General features: G+C 32.8%; 2 protein-coding genes across 2 annotated transcripts; one reads left to right on the top strand and one right to left on the bottom strand.

Moving 5' to 3' along the window:
* The first annotated feature begins 8,613 nt into the window (after positions 1-8,613).
* LOC124914339 (secreted RxLR effector protein 161-like) lies at positions 8,614-9,126 on the top strand. Its single transcript, XM_047454864.1, has one exon. It carries the CDS (start codon positions 8,614-8,616, stop codon positions 9,124-9,126), a length of 513 nt encoding a protein of 170 aa, XP_047310820.1.
* A 6,244-nt stretch (positions 9,127-15,370) lies between these two features.
* LOC124914822 (auxin transporter-like protein 3) lies at positions 15,371-20,334 on the bottom strand. The gene is made up of 7 exons (XM_047455434.1): positions 20,076-20,334; positions 19,342-19,527; positions 18,012-18,308; positions 17,641-17,738; positions 16,658-16,865; positions 15,985-16,242; positions 15,371-15,848 (listed from the first exon to the last, which is right to left on the bottom strand). The coding sequence occupies exons 1-7, from the start codon at positions 20,229-20,231 to the stop codon at positions 15,657-15,659; spliced, it is 1,395 nt and encodes a 464-aa protein (XP_047311390.1). The 5' UTR covers positions 20,232-20,334; the 3' UTR covers positions 15,371-15,656.
* Positions 20,335-22,833: the final 2,499 nt, after the last annotated feature.

Here is a 22,833-nt window from a genome sequence, read left to right as displayed (position 1 = left end):
TACTTAAGGTAATTAATTAAATAAAACTTTAAATATTCTAAATATAATAACTTCCTTAAGTGGTGTAACATAGACAAAGTAATACCTTAACTTATTAAGAATCTAAAATCAATTATTTTCAAAAATTTAATTGTTCTAAAAAATTATCGTCTTTAAAATAAATCGTGTAATGAGCCCGTGAATAAATTCGAGAAATTTGTATAGGCTCAGATTTATCAAAAGAATAAACTATAAAAATGGGAGGGGGTGAAAAATGAGTGTCTACAAAAACACCTTAAATATATGAAGTAGGATAAAACCCATGTGTTTCTATAACTTAGGTCAATTATCACCTTAAATTTATTGAAATCTGAAATTAACTTTTCTTGAAAATCCAATTATTTCAAAAATAGTTGTTTATAAACTATAAAAATTTGGATTTGAAAATGAGTGTCTACAATTTGTTTAATCCATATTCTAGATTCGAGAAGGAGCAAATGGGACGCAAAGGCAGTTAAATGTGTGTTCGTAGGCTATGATAGGAAAAGGAAATGGTGGAGGTGTGTGGATCCATCAACCCACAAAAGTACAGTGTCAATAGATGTTGTTTTCGACAAAATATTTTCATACTATATCATCAAGGATGTTTTGGAAACCGTTCAGACTAACCTTCCCATACCCACGTCTAAAAGAAGCTCCATAGGGGGAGCCCTAACATAGCTCAAGATACTTCACTCGATAAAAGAGAAGATAGTGAAATCTTACCAGGAAGTCCACATAAGGAAAAATCTAGTCAACAAAAAAATGGAGAATCTCGATCAAAAAAGAACATGGTAAGTCTTTGTCGATTCAAGGATGATAATTTTGTAACAACTTTCTCTTGTTTCTTGGCAAATATAATAGACGACGATGAACCCACTTCTTATAATGAAGAAAAGAATGTCAAGGAATGGGTGACAGCTGAACAGGAAATACAATCTCTCAAGAATAATGAGACATTAGGCGTCGTTATGAAGCATCCTAGTACTCAAGAAGTCACATGTAAGTGGGTATATCGAATCAAGCGAAAGGCTGATGGAATTATAGATCGATACAAAGCTAGATTGGTCGCTCGAGGATTATTACATAAGTATGGAGAAGATTATTAGGAGAAATTTAGTCCAGTTGCGAAGATGAGGTCATTTGCACTATGTTGGCATTAACAATAAGTTCTCAATGGAAACTGTGGTAATTGGACGTCAAGAATTCATTTCTCTACGAAAAACTTGTTCGCCCAATATATATAGAGAAACCATCTAGATTTGAGAACAAGGATGGTAACTAATTATTTTGTAGACTTAAGAATACAATATATGGATTAAAGCAAGCCTCGCGTGCTTGGTATAAAAAGATTGCAGAATATCTTCAAATTTATGGGAAAAAAACTTCATAATCCAATTCAATTCTATTTATAAAGAAGCATCACGAAAAGATGGTGGTGGTGCTTCTATATGTGGATGACATAATCTTGACGGGCAATAACTATGATGAGGTTTCTCGGCTACAAGATGAGCTCTCGTTTAGCTTTGATTGAGAAGCTTGGTGAACTTGGAACTTTCCTTGGTCTATAAATTGAAAATTTCGAGAAACATTTGTTTGTATCGTAGATCAACTACGCAAAGTAGTTGGTAGATAAATTTGGTATAATAGATTGAAAAATATATATACTTTACTCGATGTAAATCCTAGACTCAATCAAGACGAGGAAACATGTCTATTAGATCTTCATCTATATCGTGCTCTTGTCAGAAGTCAGACTTATCTGATTATGACAAGGTCTGACATTTTATAGGCAGTTGGAGTGGTGAGTCGAAACATGCAGGAGCCAAGGAAACCACACCTCGAGTAAGCAAAAAAAAATTCTGAAGTATATTAACACCTCACTAGATATAGGTCTACTCTACGAGAAAGATGCAAAATTTGTCTTACAAAAATTTGTGGATGCTAATTTCGTTGGAGATCAAGATGATCGAATGTCCACATATAGGTTTGTTTTTCTTTGTGGAAACACTAACATTTCTTAGAGTGGTAGGAAGCAAGGATCAGTATCCTTGTCTACGACGGAAGCGAAATACAACGCATTATCTCATGAAGTACAGTAGGGCATATAGGTTCGTAGAATCTTGGAGGATCTACATGTCAAATTTGATTAGTTGGTTCCTATCCATATAGATAATTTGAGTGCTATTAAATTGACTTTAAATCCAGTGTTTAATGTGAGGACAAAACACATTGAGTTGGAGAATCACTTTATTCGTGAAAAATTATTAGAGGGAATCATTGAGATGGTTGTAGTAAGGAGTGAAGACAATGTGTTGACATCTTCATAAAAGGACTTCCTAAAGGTCCTTTCGAAGATATACGATCAAAGTTGGGACTAACTCATCAGATATAACTTTAAGGGGGAGTGCTAGAAACAAAATCGATAATAATAATAATAAATGTGTCTTTCATTATTCAAGAGTCTCTTAGATTATTCGAGTCTTTTCGAATTATCTCTAGTAAATGAGACTTTTCTAGTCTCTTATTTAATGTCAAAGTTTTGTTTTACTATATATAAGTTTTAATTGTTTCCTTATTTCAAAAGTTCAATAGAAAGAATTTCATTCAAGTTTGTTTCTCTCTCTAAAGTCTTTATTCAATTTTTAATACACTTCTTCACGGTTCGATCATAGAAGTCTTGATTTTGATTTCATTACAAAGTTAGCATATGAAGATAATAATGGACAGAGAAGATGTTAATTATGTTTACTTCAATCATCATAAAAAATTAAGAATAAGAAGCTATGAAAACGAGTATTGTGAAAAAGATGAATTAAAGGCAACTTATGGACACAATTATATTATCAATGTCCCTATGGTGATTGATACTAATAAAACTCATACTTTATCTGATGATACGCCTCTTTCTTTGTATATATTAATGAAAATGAAAATTTTGTGTTTATAAATTGAAATTAATAGAAAATTTTATTTATACAGCATTCTCACAATAGTATTAGCCAAAATATTATTTATTTAATTCTTAAAACAATTTTAAATTTTTTTTCAATAAGTCTTTATGATTTCATACAACTTTATGTTATAGTTATTTACCCCGAACCTTCAAACTATCATCTTTAGAGGTTTCAAGTTAGACTAATAGAATGAGACTGAGGTCATTGTTCTTGGCTAAACATAATTCAGATTATATTTTAACTTTCTTACAAATACTCAAATACACAATTAGGAATTCTCGATCAATAAATGTATTATCAAAGAGAAATAACAAGGACAATGACCGATCAATTAAAAATTACAAAAAGCTAATACTTGAGAGAGAAAAGCAATTGGTGAAAATAGATATTTTAAAATAAAGTTTTTGTACTTACAAACATGTGAAGAAGTTCTCTATAAAAATCTAAAGACCTTCCTAGAGATTCAGAATATAATAAGCGAAAAAAAGTGTAAGAGGTTGACCACGTGGTCGGACAACATGCCCCTAGTAAGGTTATAAGGCCGACAATGAAATAAGGGAATGCACAAGTAAATAAGGGAGTGCGCGCGAATTTGGAAAAAGAAAGAATACAATAATTGACAACTCTATAGGAGGAAAGGAAGAAAATGGTAAGAAAGGCAATGGCAGTAGTAAAGATCCCCTGACATAATGAAATATAAGCCTTTTTTTCTTTAAGTTCTGATACAACTAAAGGGAAGATTCTAAAGAAAATCCAAAAAAACGAGGTAATCATTACTCATAAACAATCATCACCAAATGAAATAGTTTGGTCACCAATTGTGGAGAAGAGAACTAAATAGAAGAATAAGGGAATTAGACTTGACCCCGTCACTTACAAAGAGAGAATAGTAAAGGCAAAGAGGAGAAACAACGAAAAGAGAATGAGTGAAATTGTCAGGAAAAGTTGAAGTTAACATTGAAAAATAATATATTCATCAAAGAAAGAGGAATATTCATATAAGAAAGGGAATATCAACGTTTTAAGGCAATGAAAGTTGAGTTAAAGTTGAAATTTCTCATGAATCGAACTTTTAATGTTATATATTTTGTAAGCTTTATGTCTTTTACTCATTTGATTTAATCAAAGTTAGAGTTTGTCTAGTTTAAATTTTTAATAATTTTGGATTCTCCCCCACTTTTGGGTTTCTTTAATGAAATGGCATTAAGCAATTTTCTTAAAAAAAAGGTCGACAATGAAAAAACAATTCGGGTTTTACTAGCTATTGTGTTTAGAATTATGTTTTCGCCTGAAGATTAACTCGCGATATATTATGAATAGAATGATCTAACAAAATGAGTTGGTTTAGAAAAAATGTCTAAAATGTTATAAATATTTCTTCTCCAACTCATTAATCAAGTGATAAATTCATATATAATAACATAAATGTCTATCATAATTCTGTTTAGTACAATATTAATATTTTTATTAATTCATAGTATCTAAATTTATTTTTTATAATAAATTATATTATAGAGTGATTAATATCTTACAATTTTGTTTATATTTTTTTTATACAACGTACGGTTATCTACCTAATTTATTATAGTCGTCTAAATAAGCACATAATATTTATACTTTAATAGATCACATTAATCAGGTTTTAATCTTTATATGATAACAATTAATACACAATTACTAAATTATATATGTACCCAAATGTTGGAAATAATTCTAACAATTCTCTCTTTTAAATAGATATGTTTTTCATATATATTTCATTTGTAATAAAAACAATATTGATCAATGTAATTTAAGAAATTTTGACAATTGACAATGTGCTCCCATTCAATTTTAAGCCATATTGATTTCCCCACACCAAAAGTCCTCTCAAAAGCCAATAGAAGAGCATGATTATTGCGAACCCCTAGCTCTAATTTAATCTCTTAAAAGATATTTAGAGTATTAATTTTAGTGAGGACAAAAGGATAAAAGCACACCCACATAGTTCACCAATTCTTATTTTTGGAAAGGTTTCAAGTTCTAGCATCTGGACACTGTGAGTTATATTACCACTAGAATTGATGTTTCACTCATTGGCATAAGCAAAAAAGAGATAAAGAGATGGGTAACCATGAGGAGAATTTATGCTCCTTGATTAGATAAAAATAAATTAGAAAGGAGAAAAATGAAATGTAATTTTCATAGAAGTAATGAATTAATTTCATCATTTGTTAGTTCTTCCGAAAACCTTGAGTTTGATAACTAGAGAGATCAGAGTTACCTCTTTAATATTGTTGTTTCCGGGATTCAATGTTAGGATGATACAAACTACAATATAGAATACTTGTATAGTCCTTTTTCCGAACCAATTGTTTCATTTGATATGATTGTAAATTATTTAGTTTTAATCATTATTCCTACCATCAACACACTATTTACTTCAACTTAATTGTAACATTAATGAAAGTTTTCTTTTAAATAATCCAATGGATATCTCTCCAACTCACATAGTGGGGGTGATCAATGCACCGTTATCTTTCAGGCAAGCAAACATTTGGTGCTGAAACCATGTGTTTTAAACTATAATCAAAGTCCTAGCCAAAATCAAGGACATTTATGGGACCATGCATATTTTATTTGACCCTACCCCACACCCCTTTGGAACGTCACATAAGCTTTTACACTCCTTTATGTAAAGACACCTTTGCTATGACAAGGGATTTATGTGGTCCACCTAACCTAACCTTATTATTAAATATAAAAAATAAACAAGAAAAGAAAAAGTAATAATTAAGAAGGTCCCATGTTAACATGTTAATTTAACCTTTCTATTTAGATATATTGTTGTATCTATTTGACAAGGTGCATGTTTACCCACACTAATGTATAGAAGTATATTGGTAATGGACTATATAGCATCTCAATCTTTGAGTAAATTTCTTTTACATTTCTTTTATATTTAAATGTAATATTAGTGACTGGTTATTTTCAAACCAGACTAGTAGATTTTTTGATTTTTTGATTTTATTTTGTAACACTCAATTTCATCTGATAATATTTTCAGCAACATTATTATTACATGTGGATTCGGATGCTGTATTTTTAAATTTCACGTTGCTTATGTCCCTGGTTATTTTAATTTATTACCATTATTTGTTTAGACCTAGTTATTTTCATTCATCACCATTCTTTTTATTTGTAATGCAATTTTTTGAAATTTTAATATTATAATGTATTGTTTTCATATCACTGTGATGCGTTTTTGCACCTCAAAAAGAATTTCACTTTTAAAAAAAATTATTATATTATATTTAGTATATTGTACGTATTTAGTTGTTATCAATTCTATGTTAAATGCAATTTCTGTGTCTCTTTTGTGAAGGTCAATGTATTAGAGAAAACGCTTAAGCAAACTACAAATATTAAGTATACGGGAAATAAAATAAAAAGCCAAAAACAAAGGATCAAAAATAAAAATAACAAAATACAACATATGCAATATATAACTAAATGCAAACATATAGTATACAATATGAGTAGTCTATATATCTCTAAATATGGCCTATAAAGGAACTCCATGCAACCAAATCAATTCATGAAAGGGTTAAAAATAAAATTAATTAAGAAATTGAAAAGTCACCACAATTTAAAGGTATAACTAATATTAAACGTTATTATCTTTAGTTAATATTCGTCTTTTTTTTAATCTTATTATCTTAAGATTGTGAGAGAATACAACGATTACCCACTAACGTTTCCATAAAAGTGGTATTAGATGAAGAATGTCTATAATATTTCAATATCCACGTCTAAGGACAACTATGATAGTTGGTCTATCCGAGTAAAGACGTTAACCTGTTCCCAATTAAGCATCAAAAATTCAAGAAAATTCCCACAAAGGAGTTGTACTGTTAACGTAAAGATGGTGCGACTTCAGATCTTACAGGGAGAATTTGAAATCATCAGGAAGCATCAGAGTCTATTTTAGACTATTTCACGCAAATCTTATAATGTTGAAAGAATAGAAGACGTTCGAGTACGAGAAAATTTTATGTTCTCTACATCAAAGATTTGATTATGTAGTGGTTGCAATCGAAGAGAATATAGAATTGAAGAAACTCTCAATCAATGAATTAAATGGATCGTTATGGGTGCACGAGGAACGAATGAACAAACACGAGAAGGAGCCTTTGGAGAAAGCCCTTCTAGTCAAGCAATCGTTTGGCGAAAAGGGAAGCGTAGTTCGTTGAGGTCGAGGTCGATGTTATTCTCTTGGTGGCGGTCGAGGACGGGTAAAAAATCCAGACGCCGAGAGAGTAAACGATGAAAAGCCTCGAGGATATCCTAAAGATAGTGGTAGAGGAAGAGAAAAATGACGCGGACGAGGACAGGGAAGTAACGAATACGAGAAGGGATACGAAAATTCATGCGTTTAGTGCTACAATTGTCATAAATTGGGTCATTATGCTCATAATTGCTTGTATGTCGAGGATGCAAAAATAGAAATCAATCTCACAGAAGAGAAAAAAACAAAGGAGTCAACGTTGTTGTTTGCGTTAAATCAAGAAGTTATTGGAGGAGAAAGTATATGGTATCTTGACAACAGTGCGAGTAACCACATGTGTGGCAACAAGTCAAAATTCGTTGAGATTGATAAAAAGGAAACCAGAAATATCACGTTGGGATGGTACACACAAGTTTATTTCCGATGTGTAGTATGTTCCTAAATTAAAGAGTAACATTTTGAGTTTAGGGAAACTCATGGAAAGAGTTTACTATATTTTAATGAAGGATCGTATTATTTGTCTATGAGATAGAAGCGCTAACCTAATTGCGAAGGTGACAATTTTGAAGAATAGAATGTTTGCGCTCCCTGTTCAAACCGAATGGCCAAATTGCTTGCAAGTGTCTGTGACGGATCCAGCGTGGTGTTGGCACATGAGGATGAGACATCTCAATTTTGGTGGCCTAAGAATGATGTCCGAAAAGAAAATGGTTTAAGGATGTCTTTGATCAATAATCTTGATCAACTTTGTGAAGCGTGTCTTCTAGGAAAACATGCAAGAGAAAGTTTTCTGAAGGAAGCAACGTGAAACGCAAAAAAACCGCTTGAATTAATTAATGTTGATGTATGTGGACCGATCAAAACATTTTTATGGTAAAACTAATTATTTCTTACTTTTCATCAACAATTTTAGCCGGAAGACTTGGGTTTATTTTTGAAAGAAAAATCTAAGAGTTTTGATATTTTTAAGAATTTCAAAACTTTGGTGGAGAAAGAGTTTGACTATATGATTCATTAACGGCACAAAGAAGTTGGAAAATATTCCAATTGGACGTTAAGTCATATTTTCTTAACGATTTCCTTGAGGAGGATGTTTTTTGTGGAGCAATTAGAAGGCTATGTGATGAAAGGACAAGAAAGAAAGGTATTAAAGTTGAAGAAGACTTTATATGGTCTCAAACAAGCGCCTCGAGCAAGGTATAGTCGGATTGATGTTTATTTTCGTGAGAAAATAATTGAAATATGTCCACATGAGTAGCACTTAATGTGAAAATGGATAAAAATGAATATTGCTTATTTGTTTGACTCTACGTGGATGATCTTATTTTCATAGAAAATAATCCGAGTTTCATTAAAGATTTCAAAAATGATATGGCCCAAGAATTTGAGATGACAGATATTGGCTTTATATCATTTAATCTCAAATTAAAAGTGCGTCAATTGGATGATGGATTTTTTGTTGGGCAACAAGCACGTGTGAAGGAAGTTATGGATAGATTCAATATGTCGAATACTAAATCGTTGGATACCCCTATGGAGATTGGAGCTAAATTGAGCAAGAACGAAAAGGGAGAAAAGATGGATCCCACACTGCTCAAAAGTCTCATTGGATGTCTAAGGTATTTGATATGTACTCGGTCAGATATTCTTTTAGGTGTGGGAATTATTAGTCAATTCATTGACGTTCCCACGACGGAACACAAGAACGCGACAAAGAGGATTTTGAGATATTTGAAAGGTACTATTGATTTTGGACTATTTTATTCATCTTTCAAGAAATTTCAACTTGTTGGATATTCCGATAGTGATTTTGTCGGAGATATAGATGATCGTAAGAGAACATCTGGATTTTTATTTTTTATGGGGTATAATGCAATTTCGTAGAGTTCGAAGAAACAAGCGATATTATCGCTATCATCTTGTGAAGCTGAATATGTCGCGATGACAATATGCGCTTGTCACGCAATCTGAGTAAGAATAATGTTGAAGGAGATAGGTTTGTTAGAGAATGAAGCAACCACAATTTTGTCAACAACAAGTCTGGTCAAGCTCTAGCAAAGAATCCTATTTTTCATGATCGAAGTAACACATCGATACACAATATCACTTCATCTGAGAGAACATTACAAAAAAAGAGATGAAACTTGAAAATGTGAAATATGTTAATCAAATTGCAGATATTTTTACATAGCCTCTTGGAGTGGAGATTTTCAATAAAATGAATAGAATGCTTGGAATCAAGGAGAAAAATTAATTTTATAGGGGAGTGTTGAAAATAAAATTAATTAAGAAATTAAAAAGTCATCTGACAGTTTAAAAGTCTAGTTAATATTAGGCGTTATTATCTTTTGTTTAATAGGTGTCTTAATAAACATTAATTTTGACCATTTAAGAATTATGGAGGTTTATAAGTTTAAGATTTTTTTTTCTAGTATATAAATAGAATAGTTGTATTTACAAAAATAATATGAACTGAAATAAAATATTTTTCTATTTTTTTAATCTTATTATCCTGAGTTTAAAAGATGTCTTAATAATTGATTGTCCACTAACGTTTATAGATAATTACCACTAAATTTAAAAGATGTTAGTACAATGTGAGGAAGTATAAATATCTCTAAGAAACTATCCAACCAAAGGATGAGAGAACATTACTCATAATGAGTAGAAGTTGTTATGATTTGTATTAAAAATACATTTTTTTGAATACATTCAAAATTTATTTCTTTGGAATGGAAATCACCTTACATAATCCGGTCAACGACACCCAACCACATATAATAGTCTATCGAGGGCATTACCAACTCAATACCGAGGTAGTTCGAAGATATATCTCAAAGCTTATGTTGGAGAAATCGAATAATAGCACCTGTTTAGCAATTCAGAAATAAACAAGCTACAACAAGGCCTAACAATTCTTTTTCCCTTTTGTGTAATCAAATAGGCAGCCAAAACAATTGAGCATCAAACAATCAAAAACAGAGAGCAGGACACCAAGATTTTACGTGGAAAACCCAAATTAGGTAAACACCACGGGACACTTCGGCCACTTAAATCATCCACTATATCAAATGGGTATACAATGTAATTCAATACAAGCCTAGAGGTAATCTAACAAAAGTTATCAATTGACCTAATCCTAACTTGTCATTCACATACATTATCATCATCACTAAAGATGGCTAACCAAATGGAGAAGAGATAAAGGAAATCAGAAGAAGAACCTGCTGCTGCAATGGAGGAATTGCTGCTTGGAAGAGAGAGAGAAAAATCAACCCAAAAAAACTGCTGTGTTTTTTTCCTTAATTAAATATGCCCTAATGGGCTTTATTAATTTGTTAGGCCCAGCTACCAAATGAGCTGACCCAACAAATCTCCCCCGTCAGCGCAACTTCGCGGGCTCCAATAAACCCGCTCTCTCCCGACAATCTTCAAACTTGTCCTTAGGCAAAGATTTCGTAAACATATCAGCACCATTCTCACTTGTATGAATCTTCTCCAAGTTCAGCTCTTTTGCCTCAAGCACATCACGTATCCAATGATATCTCACGGCGATGTGTTTGGATCTCGAATGAAAAGCTGAATTCTTTGAGAGATGAATGGCACTTTGACTGTCGCAAAACAAAGTAAACTTCTCTTGCTTTTGGTCCAACTCTTGTAGGAACTTCTTCATCCATAACACCTCTTTACATGCCTCAGTAGCTGCAATATACTCAGCTTCTGTAGTAGACAAAGCAACACACTTTTGTAACCTTGACTGCCACGAAACAGCACCGCCTGCAAAGGTAACCAAAAAACCTGATACAGATTTTCTTGAATCAACATCACCCGCCATATCAGAATCTGTAAAGCCTTCCAAAATAGGAGTATCACTTCCGAAGCATAAACGTGCTTTCGAAGAGCCTCGAAGATATCTGAGAATCCACTTAACAGCCAACCAATGTTCTTCTCCAGGGTTGGAGAGGTACCGACTAACAACACCAACTGCGTGTGCTATGTCCGGTCTTGTACATACCATGGCATACATAAGACTACCAACTGCAAAGGCATAAGGTACATTCTTCATTTCATCTTTCTCTTTCTCACTTGTAGGACATTGTTTAGAACTCAACTTGAAATGACTTGCAAGTGGAACTGAAACCGATTTTGCATTTTTCATTGCAAACCTCTCAAGTACCTTCTCAATGTACTTCTCTTGTGATAGCCAAAGTGTTCTGTTCTTTCTGTCTCTTGTGATTTCCATGCCTAGGATCTGTTTCACTGAACCCAAATCCTTCATCGCAAAAGACTTGTTCAACTCCCTTTTGAGCTTCTCAATTTTCGCAATATCTTGCCCAACAATCAGCATATCATCAACATAGAGCAGAAGAATAACATAATCATCAACACCGTATCTCTTGATGAAAACACAATGATCAGAAGTAGTCTTACTGTACCCATTTGCTTCCATGAAAGAGTCAAATTTCCTGTACCATTGTTTAGGCGCTTGCTTGACCCCATACAAGCTTTTCCTCAACCTGCAGACAAGATCTTCTTTACCTTTAACTTTGAAACCCTCAGGTTGTTCCATATAGATCTCTTCCTCCAAGTCACCATGGAGAAATGCAGTCTTCACATCCAGTTGTTCAATTTCCAAATCTTGACTAGCAGCCAATGCTAACACAACTCTGATGGATGACCTCTTCACAACCAGTGAGAAGATCTCTTCAAAATCAATCCCCTTTTTCTGTCCAAAGCCCTTCACAACCAGTCTTGCTTTGTATCGAGGTTGTGAGCTATTCTCTTAGTGCTTTAACTTGAATACCCACTTGTTCTTCAAAGTCTTCTTTCCTTTCGGAAGTTTCACCAAGTCATAAGTCTCGTTCTCTTGCAAAGAATTTATCTCTTCTTGTATTGCCACCGACCACTTGTTCTTGTTTTCATGAGACAATACTTCTTGATAGGTTTCTGGTTCTCCCCCGTCAGTCAACATCACATACTCATTGGGAGGATACCTACTAGAAGGTTGTCGCTGCCTACTAGATCTTCTAATATACTGATCATCAGGTGGCTCTAGAGAACTATCGTCATCTTGTTCAGCTTCCTCTGTTGGCTCAGCATCAACTAAAGGAGTCTCATCAACCTCAACTTGGGCATTCTCCACATCATTGGGCTGTGATTGTGGTGTACGAATCCTACCATTGTCAGGCAATTCATTCTCTGTAGACTTCGGCTTTTCCTTTTTCTCAAAGTCTTCAATGGTCTGATCTTCAAAGAATACCACATCTCTGCTTCTAATGAGTTTCTTGTTAACCGGATCCCAACATCGGTACCTAAATTCTCCGTGACCATACCCAATAGAGATACACTGTCTCGTCTTGCTATCAAGCTTAGCTCTCTCATCTCGAGGAACGTGAACAAACACTTTACAACCAAAAACTCTCAAGTGATCATAAGAGACGTCTTTACCTCTCCAAACTCTTTCTGGAACGTCGCCATCTAAAGGAGTTGAGGGTGAAAGGTTTATCAGATCAACCGCTGTCTTCATTGCTTCTCCCCAAAAGGATTTTGGCAACTTAGCATGAGACAACATACACAAAATTCTCTCATTAATAGACCTTTTCATCCTCTCTACGACTCCATTCTGTTGAGGTGTTTTTGGCACAGTCTTCATAAGCTTGATCCCATGACTTTTACAGTATTCCACAAATGGTCCTCTGTATTCGCCGCCATTGTCCGAACGAACACATTTCAACTTCTTCCCAGTTTCTCTCTCCACTTCAGCATGAAACAACTTGAAGTAATCCAATGCTTGATCCTTAGTCTTCAAGCAATATGCCCACACCTTCCTTGAGCAATCATCGATAAAAATGATGTAATAATGAGCACCACCTAAAGTCAAGGAATCCATAAAACATATGTCTGTGTGAACCATATCTAGGATATTGGGCTTCCTAGATGGAGAGAAACTTTTGAAGGAAACCCTATGTTGTTTACCAACTAAGCAGTCTGTGCATGTCTTCAAATCTGTGGACTTTAAGCCTTGGAGATCGATTGTCTTGGAGAGAACTTGCATGCCATTCTGACTTAAGTGACCAAGTCTCTTATGCCAAAGTTGTGCTGAACAATCATTAACTGCATTTGCTTCTCCCCCGTAAGACTTAGTTTCTGTCACATAAAGAGAACCGACCTTCTTTCCTTTAGCTATCACCAAAGATCCCTTAGTGAGTTTCCATTTTCCTTCACCAAAGTAACTATGATAGCCCTCATCATCAAGAATACCAGTAGAGATCAAATTCATCCGAATATCAGGAACATGTCGAACATTCTTCAAAAGTAGCTTGCACGAAGTGTTAGTATCCAAACAGACATCTCCTTTTCCAACAATCTTACACGTAACATGGTTTCCCAACGTCACTGAACCAAACTGTCCAATAGTGTAAGAAGAAAATATATCACAACGATTGGTGACATGATAAGAAGCACCTAAGTCTACCACCCATTGTGTATCTTGAGAAACAAGGTTGATACTATCATTGTCGTAAACAATATCGATGTCGTTACCACCCACATCTGCAACCTTACTACTTCCATCTTGCTTATTCTCCTTTTGTTCCCGCTTCAAAGATCTGCATTGATACTTCTTGTGTCCTGGCTTGCCACAATGATAATATGTAATCTCTTTTCTCGAGCTGGATGTTCCCCGTGACCTGTCTGAACTGCCACTACGATTCTTTGGAGTTTTACTTTTACTTCTACCCCTTTTCTCAGTCACGAACACCTGACTTGGAGTCGAGAAGCCCTGTTCTTTTCTTCTAGCCTCTTCATTCAGCACACTCTCTTTCATCATTTTCAAAGTGAGCTTACCTTGTGGAACAGAATTGGTAATTGAAACCACAAGTGTTTCCCAATTATCAGGCAGAGAATTAATCAAACACATAGCATGAAGCTTATCATCAAATTTCATTCCTATCGCAGCCAACTCATTTAGAATCCCCTGAAAAGCATTTAGATGCTCAGACATAGAAGACCCATCTTGATATTTCAACGAGCAAAGCTTCCTAAATAGAAATGCTCTGATTTGAGTGTTGTTCTTCTCATACAGCTCACTCAAAATAGTCCACACCTTATAAGCATTAACTTCAGTAGCCACATGCTGATACACACTGTTGTCAACCCATTGCCTGATTTTACCAACTGCCTTTCTGTTCAGCTTCTTCCAATCTCCATCTGTCATAGCCTCTGGTTTGCCTTTATCACCCAAAATAGTGTCTTCATAATCATAATTACACAATAAGTCCTCCATCCGTAACTTCCAGATTGTGTAATTGGTAGCTGTGAGTTTGATCATCGTTCCATTACTGCTCAACGATTCTTCCATTTGAATTATACAAGAATCACCACCAAACGAACTCAGCTCTGATACCACTTGTTGGAGAAATCGAATAATAGCACCTGTTTAGCAATTTAGAAATAAACAAGCTACAATAAGGCCTAACAATTCTTTTTCCCTTTTGTGTAATCAAATAGGCAGCCAAAACAATTGAGCATCAAACAATCAAAAACAGAGAGCAGGACACCAAGATTTTACGTGGAAAACCCAAATTAGGTAAAAACCACGGGACACTTCGGCCACTTAAATCATCCACTATATCAAATGGGTATACAATGTAGTTCAATACAAGACTAGAGGTAATCTAACAAAAGTTATCAATTGACCTCATCCTAACTTGTCATTCACATACATTATCATCATCACTAAAGATGGCTAACCAAATGGAGAAGAGATAAAGGAAATCAGAAGAAGAACCTGCTGCTGCAATGGAGGAATTGCTGCTTCAATGGAGGAAGAACTGCTGGAAGAGAGAGAGAAAAATCAACCCAAAAAAACTGCTGTGTTTTTTCCCCTTAATTAAATATGCCCTAATGGGCTTTATTAATTTGTTAGGCCCAACTACCAAATGAGCTGACCCAACAGCTTAGTCGTGATAGAACAATGCTTAAAGACCTAAATTATTGTTTAAATTTATTCAGTGCCAACTGATTGTTCTTATGCAAATACACATTTTATTTTCAAGGATATATAAAGTGATATTTGACCTAGACAAGGGAAATTAATTATATGCTTGGTTTCAACTCTTCAACACCCAATAGCAAACCATATTAGATCCCATAAAGCAAGGGGAGTTACACTTTTGATCAAAAGTCATTTAAGAAGAAAGAAAGAAGGAAATCAACACACTTACAAATTACTAAAATCCCCAAAAAGAAAAATAAGTAAAAGAAAGGGGTTGAAAAGGTTTAAATACAAAAGCTCATGCAATCTCTTCACACTCCTCCTTCATAATATATATATATATATACTTCAGTTCCTTTTCAAGCTTTTTGTTTTGTAAGTAGGGGTGGATAGATCTAACTGAAGGGGAAGTTACTTTTCAAGCTTTGTGAGGGCACTGATAGCACTTAGTGAAAACACCAAAAGTTTTAATTTGGTGAATGAAATTGAGCATACTAGCCCACCCACCAAAACCGAATCCCACGATGAACACCCACACAACAACAAAGATGTTGATGCAATAGAACCCGGCCCAGCCTCCTAGAAACGATGGAGGTCTCTCCACAGCATTCTATATACAAATGACATGCAAATATAATTAGGTCACAAGCCATGCATGATATCATTGAAGGATGAATTTTGTAAAAAGTTTCATCTTCTCATAAAAATGAATAAGGGGCTATGGATAAACAATATAATTCACTAACCTCTCTAGCCGAGGAAGAAGCGAAAGTTAACATGTGAGCCATAGCTGGGATTATGTAGACGGTGAAACTGACTAGAAGTGAGCCAACCGTGGAGTTAATAGGACCAAAGAAAGGGAATATGATGGCGAGAAACCATATAGGGATGACCACCGGAAGCCTTGCAAGGGCACGCTTGCATAAGCTCTTGGTTTCATGAATCCCGATGAATTTCTCCCACACGAAGTACAAGGGCGTGCATGCAAATCCGAAAGTTATGAACTGCACCGGCCATCCATAGATTAATTTCATTCATCATAAATATCAAAACATCCATGACTACTTTCAAGGGGAGATTGGTTGAAAACAAATGGGTCAATTTAAAAAAAATCTGAGAAACTGTTTATGAGTCCAAAAAATTATGAATATATGTCTAATTAAGTCATCTCTTAGAACAATATTATATCAATTCCCAATAAACATTCGTATGATATTTACACAAAAACAAAAATGTGTTTCAAAAGAAATATATCCACTTTTCTTTGCAAAACCAAATTGGTACCCAATTCCAGCTCCATAAAATATTCTAAATGGACTCAATATACTCATTAACCAAGCTAAATCATCGGAAGAAACAAAAACAAAAATTCATTACAAGTCATAAGATGTGTTGTTGTTAGTGAGAAAAACAAATTACCTGGTGAATGAGCATGAGGATGATTGCAGTGTCTCTAAAGGCAGTCCTTGGAAGTAATGAGAAGGCATTGGAATGGTTGAGAAGTAAATCTCCAAATGCCCAATAAACAGCAGAGGCTGAAGGTAGGGTTAGAGTCAACACATAAAGAGTAGCTACCAAGTAGATGAGCTTGAATTTTTGTGGCTTCCACATTGCATGCATTATCTCCCTGATGCAATAATGCGAATTTGCATGAAAAATAAAATATCATTTTCATTTATTTAATCACATTTGTCAAGTTGGGCCTTGTTTAAATTATTGTGACTGAGAATGCAAAGGAAGACAGGAGACACCTTTTTTCAGGAAGCATGTTCCCCCATGCCCCCAAAGAAATGGATCTCAAATTCATAATGCATCCATGTTTCATGTTTCTCTCCGCACATACAAGAAGCAATTATACTACCCCTTTCATTAATTATTTTTAAAAACATATACATTTTTTTCATTGATTAAAAATCACAGTTACCGTGAACAAAACCGAACATACATAAAATTCTAGTATTATTATAAGTATATATTTAATACAATAATAATTAACATCATTTCAAAGCAACCATTTTAATAAATGTGGACTATGACATTTTTTCAAGACAGTTGGAGGTTTTCAAGACAACCCATTTATCACAAACAAATCTAATTAACTTCATTTGAAAATCTTGTTTGATGAGTTATTATTTTTTAAAACTAATTTATTTGATGGAAAATTATAGCATATTTATATTAAATAAACAAAATATTCCTAATACTTAATATTTTAAGATGTCAAAAGGAATAAAAAGTATTTTGATCAGTAATAAAATATTGGATTCAAATAAATAATATCAACCAAGTCCCAAGAGTGAGTGATAAAGGTCTTTATTAATTTGACAAAAAAAAAGGGACATGAAAATCATTACATGTATATGCTATAATATTATTTAAAATATTTAATAATATGAACTCACACTGTCACAGCATGCCCTCCAAAAGTGTAAAGAATATTGGTAGCTCCAGTAAAGTAGAGAACCATCTTAGCTGGTCCTGAGTGCTTCACTCCTTCAACCTTATAACCACATGCATCAACAATAGTTAATTTTATAAGTAAATAAAAAAACTATTTAAAGAAAGCTGATACAGAGAGAATATATTATTATTTTAACACAAAACATACCCGAAACAAAACATGTTTAACAATTTGGTAAACAATATTGAAAATATAAGCAAAAAAATGTTCACCAACAAACATATATAAAATCTATTGAGTAAAAGAAAGGAGAGAAAACAAATTAAAATGTTTAGAAATCATAAGAAAATATAGACAAGAAATTAATAATACCTGTCCATGGAGAAAGGAGGCAATGGTTAAGTACCAAGCAGTATAAGTGGTCATAATAAGTCCTAAAAATGACCATATTCTGTAATTATGGAAAGAAGGAATAAAGACTGTGGTTGCACAACAAGCTCCAAATATATAGGTCCATGTCCTCTTGTCAAGATTATCATTAATGTAGTAGATATTGCTTGCACAGGCTATCAACTGAATCACAGATCCAAATAGAAGAAATGTACAGTTGAAAAACAGCCCAATGTTCCTCCAGTGCTTTCCCAATAGCCCATCAAGAACTTCAAACCACTAATTATCATCATCAAAGTTCAAACTCAAATTCAATGAGGAGTCTAGTTGGTTACTCTGTTTCTTTAATTAGTAAATGCTTTATTCTAACTTAATCATAATTATAAGAAATAACCAAAACATTAGTTCTAAAATTAAGGTGGTAAAAAGGAGAGAGTTTGGATTAGCATCTTCTCTTCATCTTTCTTTGTTTCACTCATTTGAAGAAAATTAATTATCAAGAGGTTGATTGATCTGAATTTTTTATAAAAAATCACAAGTGGTTTATTTTGGAAGATATTTATGTATTTTATATTAATATAATACAAAACACAATAACAATAATACATGGTCATTAATCACTTTATAAAAAATCAAAGTATCAATTAAAATTTTAAATAATTAAAATATTATAGTCACCTAAAATTATTTATTCAGGTAAAAGTTATTTGGATATTTCATTTAGTTCTTTAACTAATTAACTATACTCTGGTCTATAATTTTATTTACCAAAATATTAATTTTTTTTAAATAAATATGTTTTATTAAATATTAATATATACTCTTCATAACCCAATATCGAACAAAATTATTTAATAATTCAAATCCAAAAAAGTCCCAAGATTTATATTTGTTTATGGGTGGGATCTTTATGAATTGATCAATTACATCTCTCAATTTAATATCAACCAACAACATTACTTTTTTTTTCCTTAAAGTTATTTTAATCCAGAGAAATTTCATACCAGTTTTTGAAAGAAGAACAAATGTTAGAAATAAAGTAATTAAATCTAATTTTGTACATAAACATACTCTAAACAAATTTATTTATTTTTGTTGTTGAATTTTAACTTTTTATATCAAAATTGGTTAGAAACTAGTAAAATAATTTATGTGGTAAGAATTGAGTTTAAGATACCAAAAATTGATTCAATTTCTACTCATATCTCTTTAAATTAAAATGAGATTGGGTGCTATATATCTTCCAAAATAAACAACTTATAATTTTGGTTTTGTGATAGAGAATCTAAACTGAGAAATAAGTAAATATTACCTGAATGACATGGTTTCTGAAATCAACTTTCTCTCTTTCCTTCCTGGTTCTGTACTCAACATAGAGGACACTAATAAGATAAGCAGTCCAACTTCCCATCAACCCATAAAAGAGCTGAAAAAGTATTCCAGACATCATTCCTAGTTGTGAGAATGAATAGGGAAGAGTAAGAAGCACTTGCGCAACCTGCAGCAACAACATCATATATATTCAAATTCCTATTTCATAACAACATCATCGTAGTAACAAATTCATGTTTTGATGTTTCAATTGTCAAAAGGCTGAAAAGTCGATATAATCATACAAAATTTACAATGATTTCAACTATGCCCCCAAAGATTTTTGAGAGGATTAGCAACCATCCTTGCTCAATTCAGTTCGGAGGAAAATTGAATGTTTTGTCATTTCTTTTGATTTGTTTCGATTTCTTATTTTTGTGATCACAATTGTTTGTGGTCCTTTTATGTTATTTTAGATTTAATCCTTATTGACTTATAATAAACATTTATTGGGAATATACTTATAAAAAACATTCTCATATTTTGTATGAGGATGTTTTTTAAAAAATAAAATAATCGTGTTTTCGACTATTTTTATTGGGTTCGTTCATCACAATGAATTAATGAAATTGTTGCATTCTTTCTAAAGAAAACAACATCAGAATTAAATAATTGATTTCTTGTTTATAAGAATAGTAATGAAATGAATACATGTATATATTTATATATATATACCTGGTTTGAAGCACAGCTAAACCATGCATCATAAACAGAGCCTCCATGCCAGAAGAACTTTGATATTTTGCTTTTTGCAGAATTTAACTCACTTTCTTCTCTCTCCATTTCTACATAGTTTCCAGCAACAACAGTCTCCACCTTCTCTGAAGTCATGGCTATGGAGTTTTAGGGATGGGGAAGAAATATATATGTATAATATATATATATAGATAGATATCAGTGAGTTAGGAATATTGAAAGTGTGAGAGTTTATGCATAGATATATAGACATCACTTGCTTCTATATATGATCAATACATATTTTATTTATATTTTTAATTGTTTATTTTTCAATGATTAAATTATAACCAATGGGGGGACCATGCTGGATAGACTCTTATGGCTGTCATATTAGATCGCCCTTTTAAAAGTGGCCTAACTGTAGGACCATATTCAAGACCATAATACTTTAGGACTTAATTGTAACTTTATTTTTCTCTTTTCTTTCTTGTGCCCATAGAAAAAATAAAATGATAATAAATGAAATATTTAAATCTGTTTCTAGGTGTGATCATGGTTAGGTTTATGATGATTTTTGTAGAAGATTTGTATTGTTTGTGGTAAGGAGTTAGCTTTGGATAATAATGTTTTTTTTTTTTCATTTCATTGTTATTTTGTTGACGTAATTAGATTGAGCGTGATTGAATAATCTTTAAGAACAAGTCTTGTTTGGCTAGTTAGATGTTTAGTTATATCATTTTGTTTTGAAACATTCATTTTTATTTTACATCCACACACTTACGCTTTGGCTTGTTCAAGGTAACTCAGCTTGTGTTGTATTGATTTTCTTTTGAGAGTTTTATTTTTCTTCCAGTATTGATGGCAATTGCTTTTTTAGTAAATCAAATTGAGCTTTGGTTAAAAAAAGAAAAAAAAAAAAGATTTGATTATATATCTTTTTTTTAAATGTTAAAAGAGCAAGTCATTTTTAATAGTCAGATGCATCTAGTGAAACAATGTTATCATTTTATTCATAAAGAGGAATATGAGTATCATTTGGATAAGATATGTACCTTGAGTATTTCATAAAAAAAAACTTTCTTTGGGTGGAACATGATTGATCGATGTTAAAGAAAATGAATCTCCATCGTCAAATTTTCATGAACGATGATTTAGAGTTTCATTTCATTCTCCATTAATTGTTATGTAATATTTAAGGAATTATTTAAACTTCTGTGAGCGTGTAGTGAGTTATGTCTGTCACTCCTAAGTCATTCTAAATTTCTTTGTGGGATATGTGCAAGGTTCTATGCATCAAAAGGTTGTGAATTATGTAGATGGTTTTATATTTGGTGATTATATTAAACATACTTACATACTTTCTTGAAAAGATCTCGACTGTATAGTCTGATATTGAGTTCTATTTATTAAAATTTGTGGAATATAGATTAAATGACATTTGAATCTTTGTTAGGAAGATTATGGATATGTTGGCGGATTAGGGCTCGCTAAGAGTTTAGGATCCCCATGGTCGATTGCCTTGTTATCACAACGGGTAGTTCTTATTTTTTGTGTTTGTATCATGGTCGTTTTATTCCCTTGCAAGTTGACATTTCGAGGAGAGAGTATTGTAGGGTTGATGTCTCATGTTATAGGTGAACTGATGGACCAAACGACGAATGAAAATTAGCTTAAATGCGCTCGTCCATAGTTTAATCTTGTGACCTGAAATCAAATGGATTATGGGATGGGAATGATGAAGGAGATACATAAGAATATATAAAAATTAAATATGAATATAAGTTAAAAATACTTTTTCTTAGTTTTATTTTTATTCATGTTGAAATGTAATTTTTTAATGTTATTGGATATGTTTTTTTTAGTTTCATTTCAAATTTTTAAGAACTCAAAATGTATTGGACTCTATAGATAGAACTTTTTAACATGTATACATATTCTGATTAGAAAATAATATGTTTTAAAAAAAGGAATATCAATAAAGTTTTGTCATCAAGAAATTAACAAAGGAAAAAAATGTTAGGAAATGAGTCAACAATAGTAGGGGATGATCGAGTATTGCTAACCGCAAAAGTCTTTGTTCGATATTAACTCTATTAGAAGTTAATATATGTTTCTATTCTACAAAAGTCGTCACAAACTCTTGAACAACGTTCAAGTGCGGAACTGTTTGTTTAGACTTGAAGCAACAGACAAAGAATATGATAGCACTGAAAGCAGAGAACACACGACACAAGGAATGTTTATAGATGTTCGGAGCAAACTCTCTTACGTCTCCACTTCTTCTCAACCTTCAGAAGAATATTCATTAAAAGATTTGGTTTGATTATAACACGTACACAAACTGAATCAGACAACCAGGACTTAGACACTGTCTGTTTCCAAACTCCTAGCACACAAAAATCTATTGAAAGAAACAGATTCTGTCAACTTACAATACTGAAAACTCACACAGAATAAACATTATGTAATACAGTTTGAACAATCTAACAGACTTGAGAACTCTTAGAACTTGAGAGATTGATTCAGAAAAGCTTGAGATTCGTAAGTAATCGTAGTAAGAACCAGTGATTATAAGCAGTTTTTAACGGGTCAGGATAAATTGTCCTCCAACTTCTCCTTAAATAGGCAAAAGGCAACAAACACATTTGATTTAGAGCACACATGTCCTATTTTGGTTGGATGAGGGCCAGAATAGAACATTAAAGAATCATTAGAGTATATGCGCTTTTGATCGTGGATGTACTGGATTTAGATA

The sequence above is a fragment of the Impatiens glandulifera genome, chromosome 9, assembly GCF_907164915.1.
Source record: "Impatiens glandulifera chromosome 9, dImpGla2.1, whole genome shotgun sequence".
Lineage (NCBI taxonomy): Eukaryota > Viridiplantae > Streptophyta > Magnoliopsida > Ericales > Balsaminaceae > Impatiens > Impatiens glandulifera.
The sequence above is the reverse complement of the archived record's forward strand: the minus strand, read 5'-3'. Positions and strand labels throughout refer to the sequence as shown.

Excerpts from the sequence above, each read along its gene's own strand:
- LOC124914339 (XM_047454864.1), top strand. The coding sequence starts at position 8,614 with ATGGCCCAAGAATTTGAGATGACAGATATTGGCTTTATATCATTTAAT.
- LOC124914822 (XM_047455434.1), bottom strand. The coding sequence starts at position 20,231 with ATGACTTCAGAGAAGGTGGAGACTGTTGTTGCTGGAAACTATGTAGAA. Across the intron at positions 18,309-19,341 it reads TCAGAAACCATGTCATTCAG|TGGTTTGAAGTTCTTGATGG; the intron begins GTAATATTTACT and ends GATGATAATTAG. Across the intron at positions 16,866-17,640 it reads GGAGGGCATGCTGTGACAGT|GGAGATAATGCATGCAATGT; the intron begins GTGAGTTCATAT and ends TTATTGCATCAG.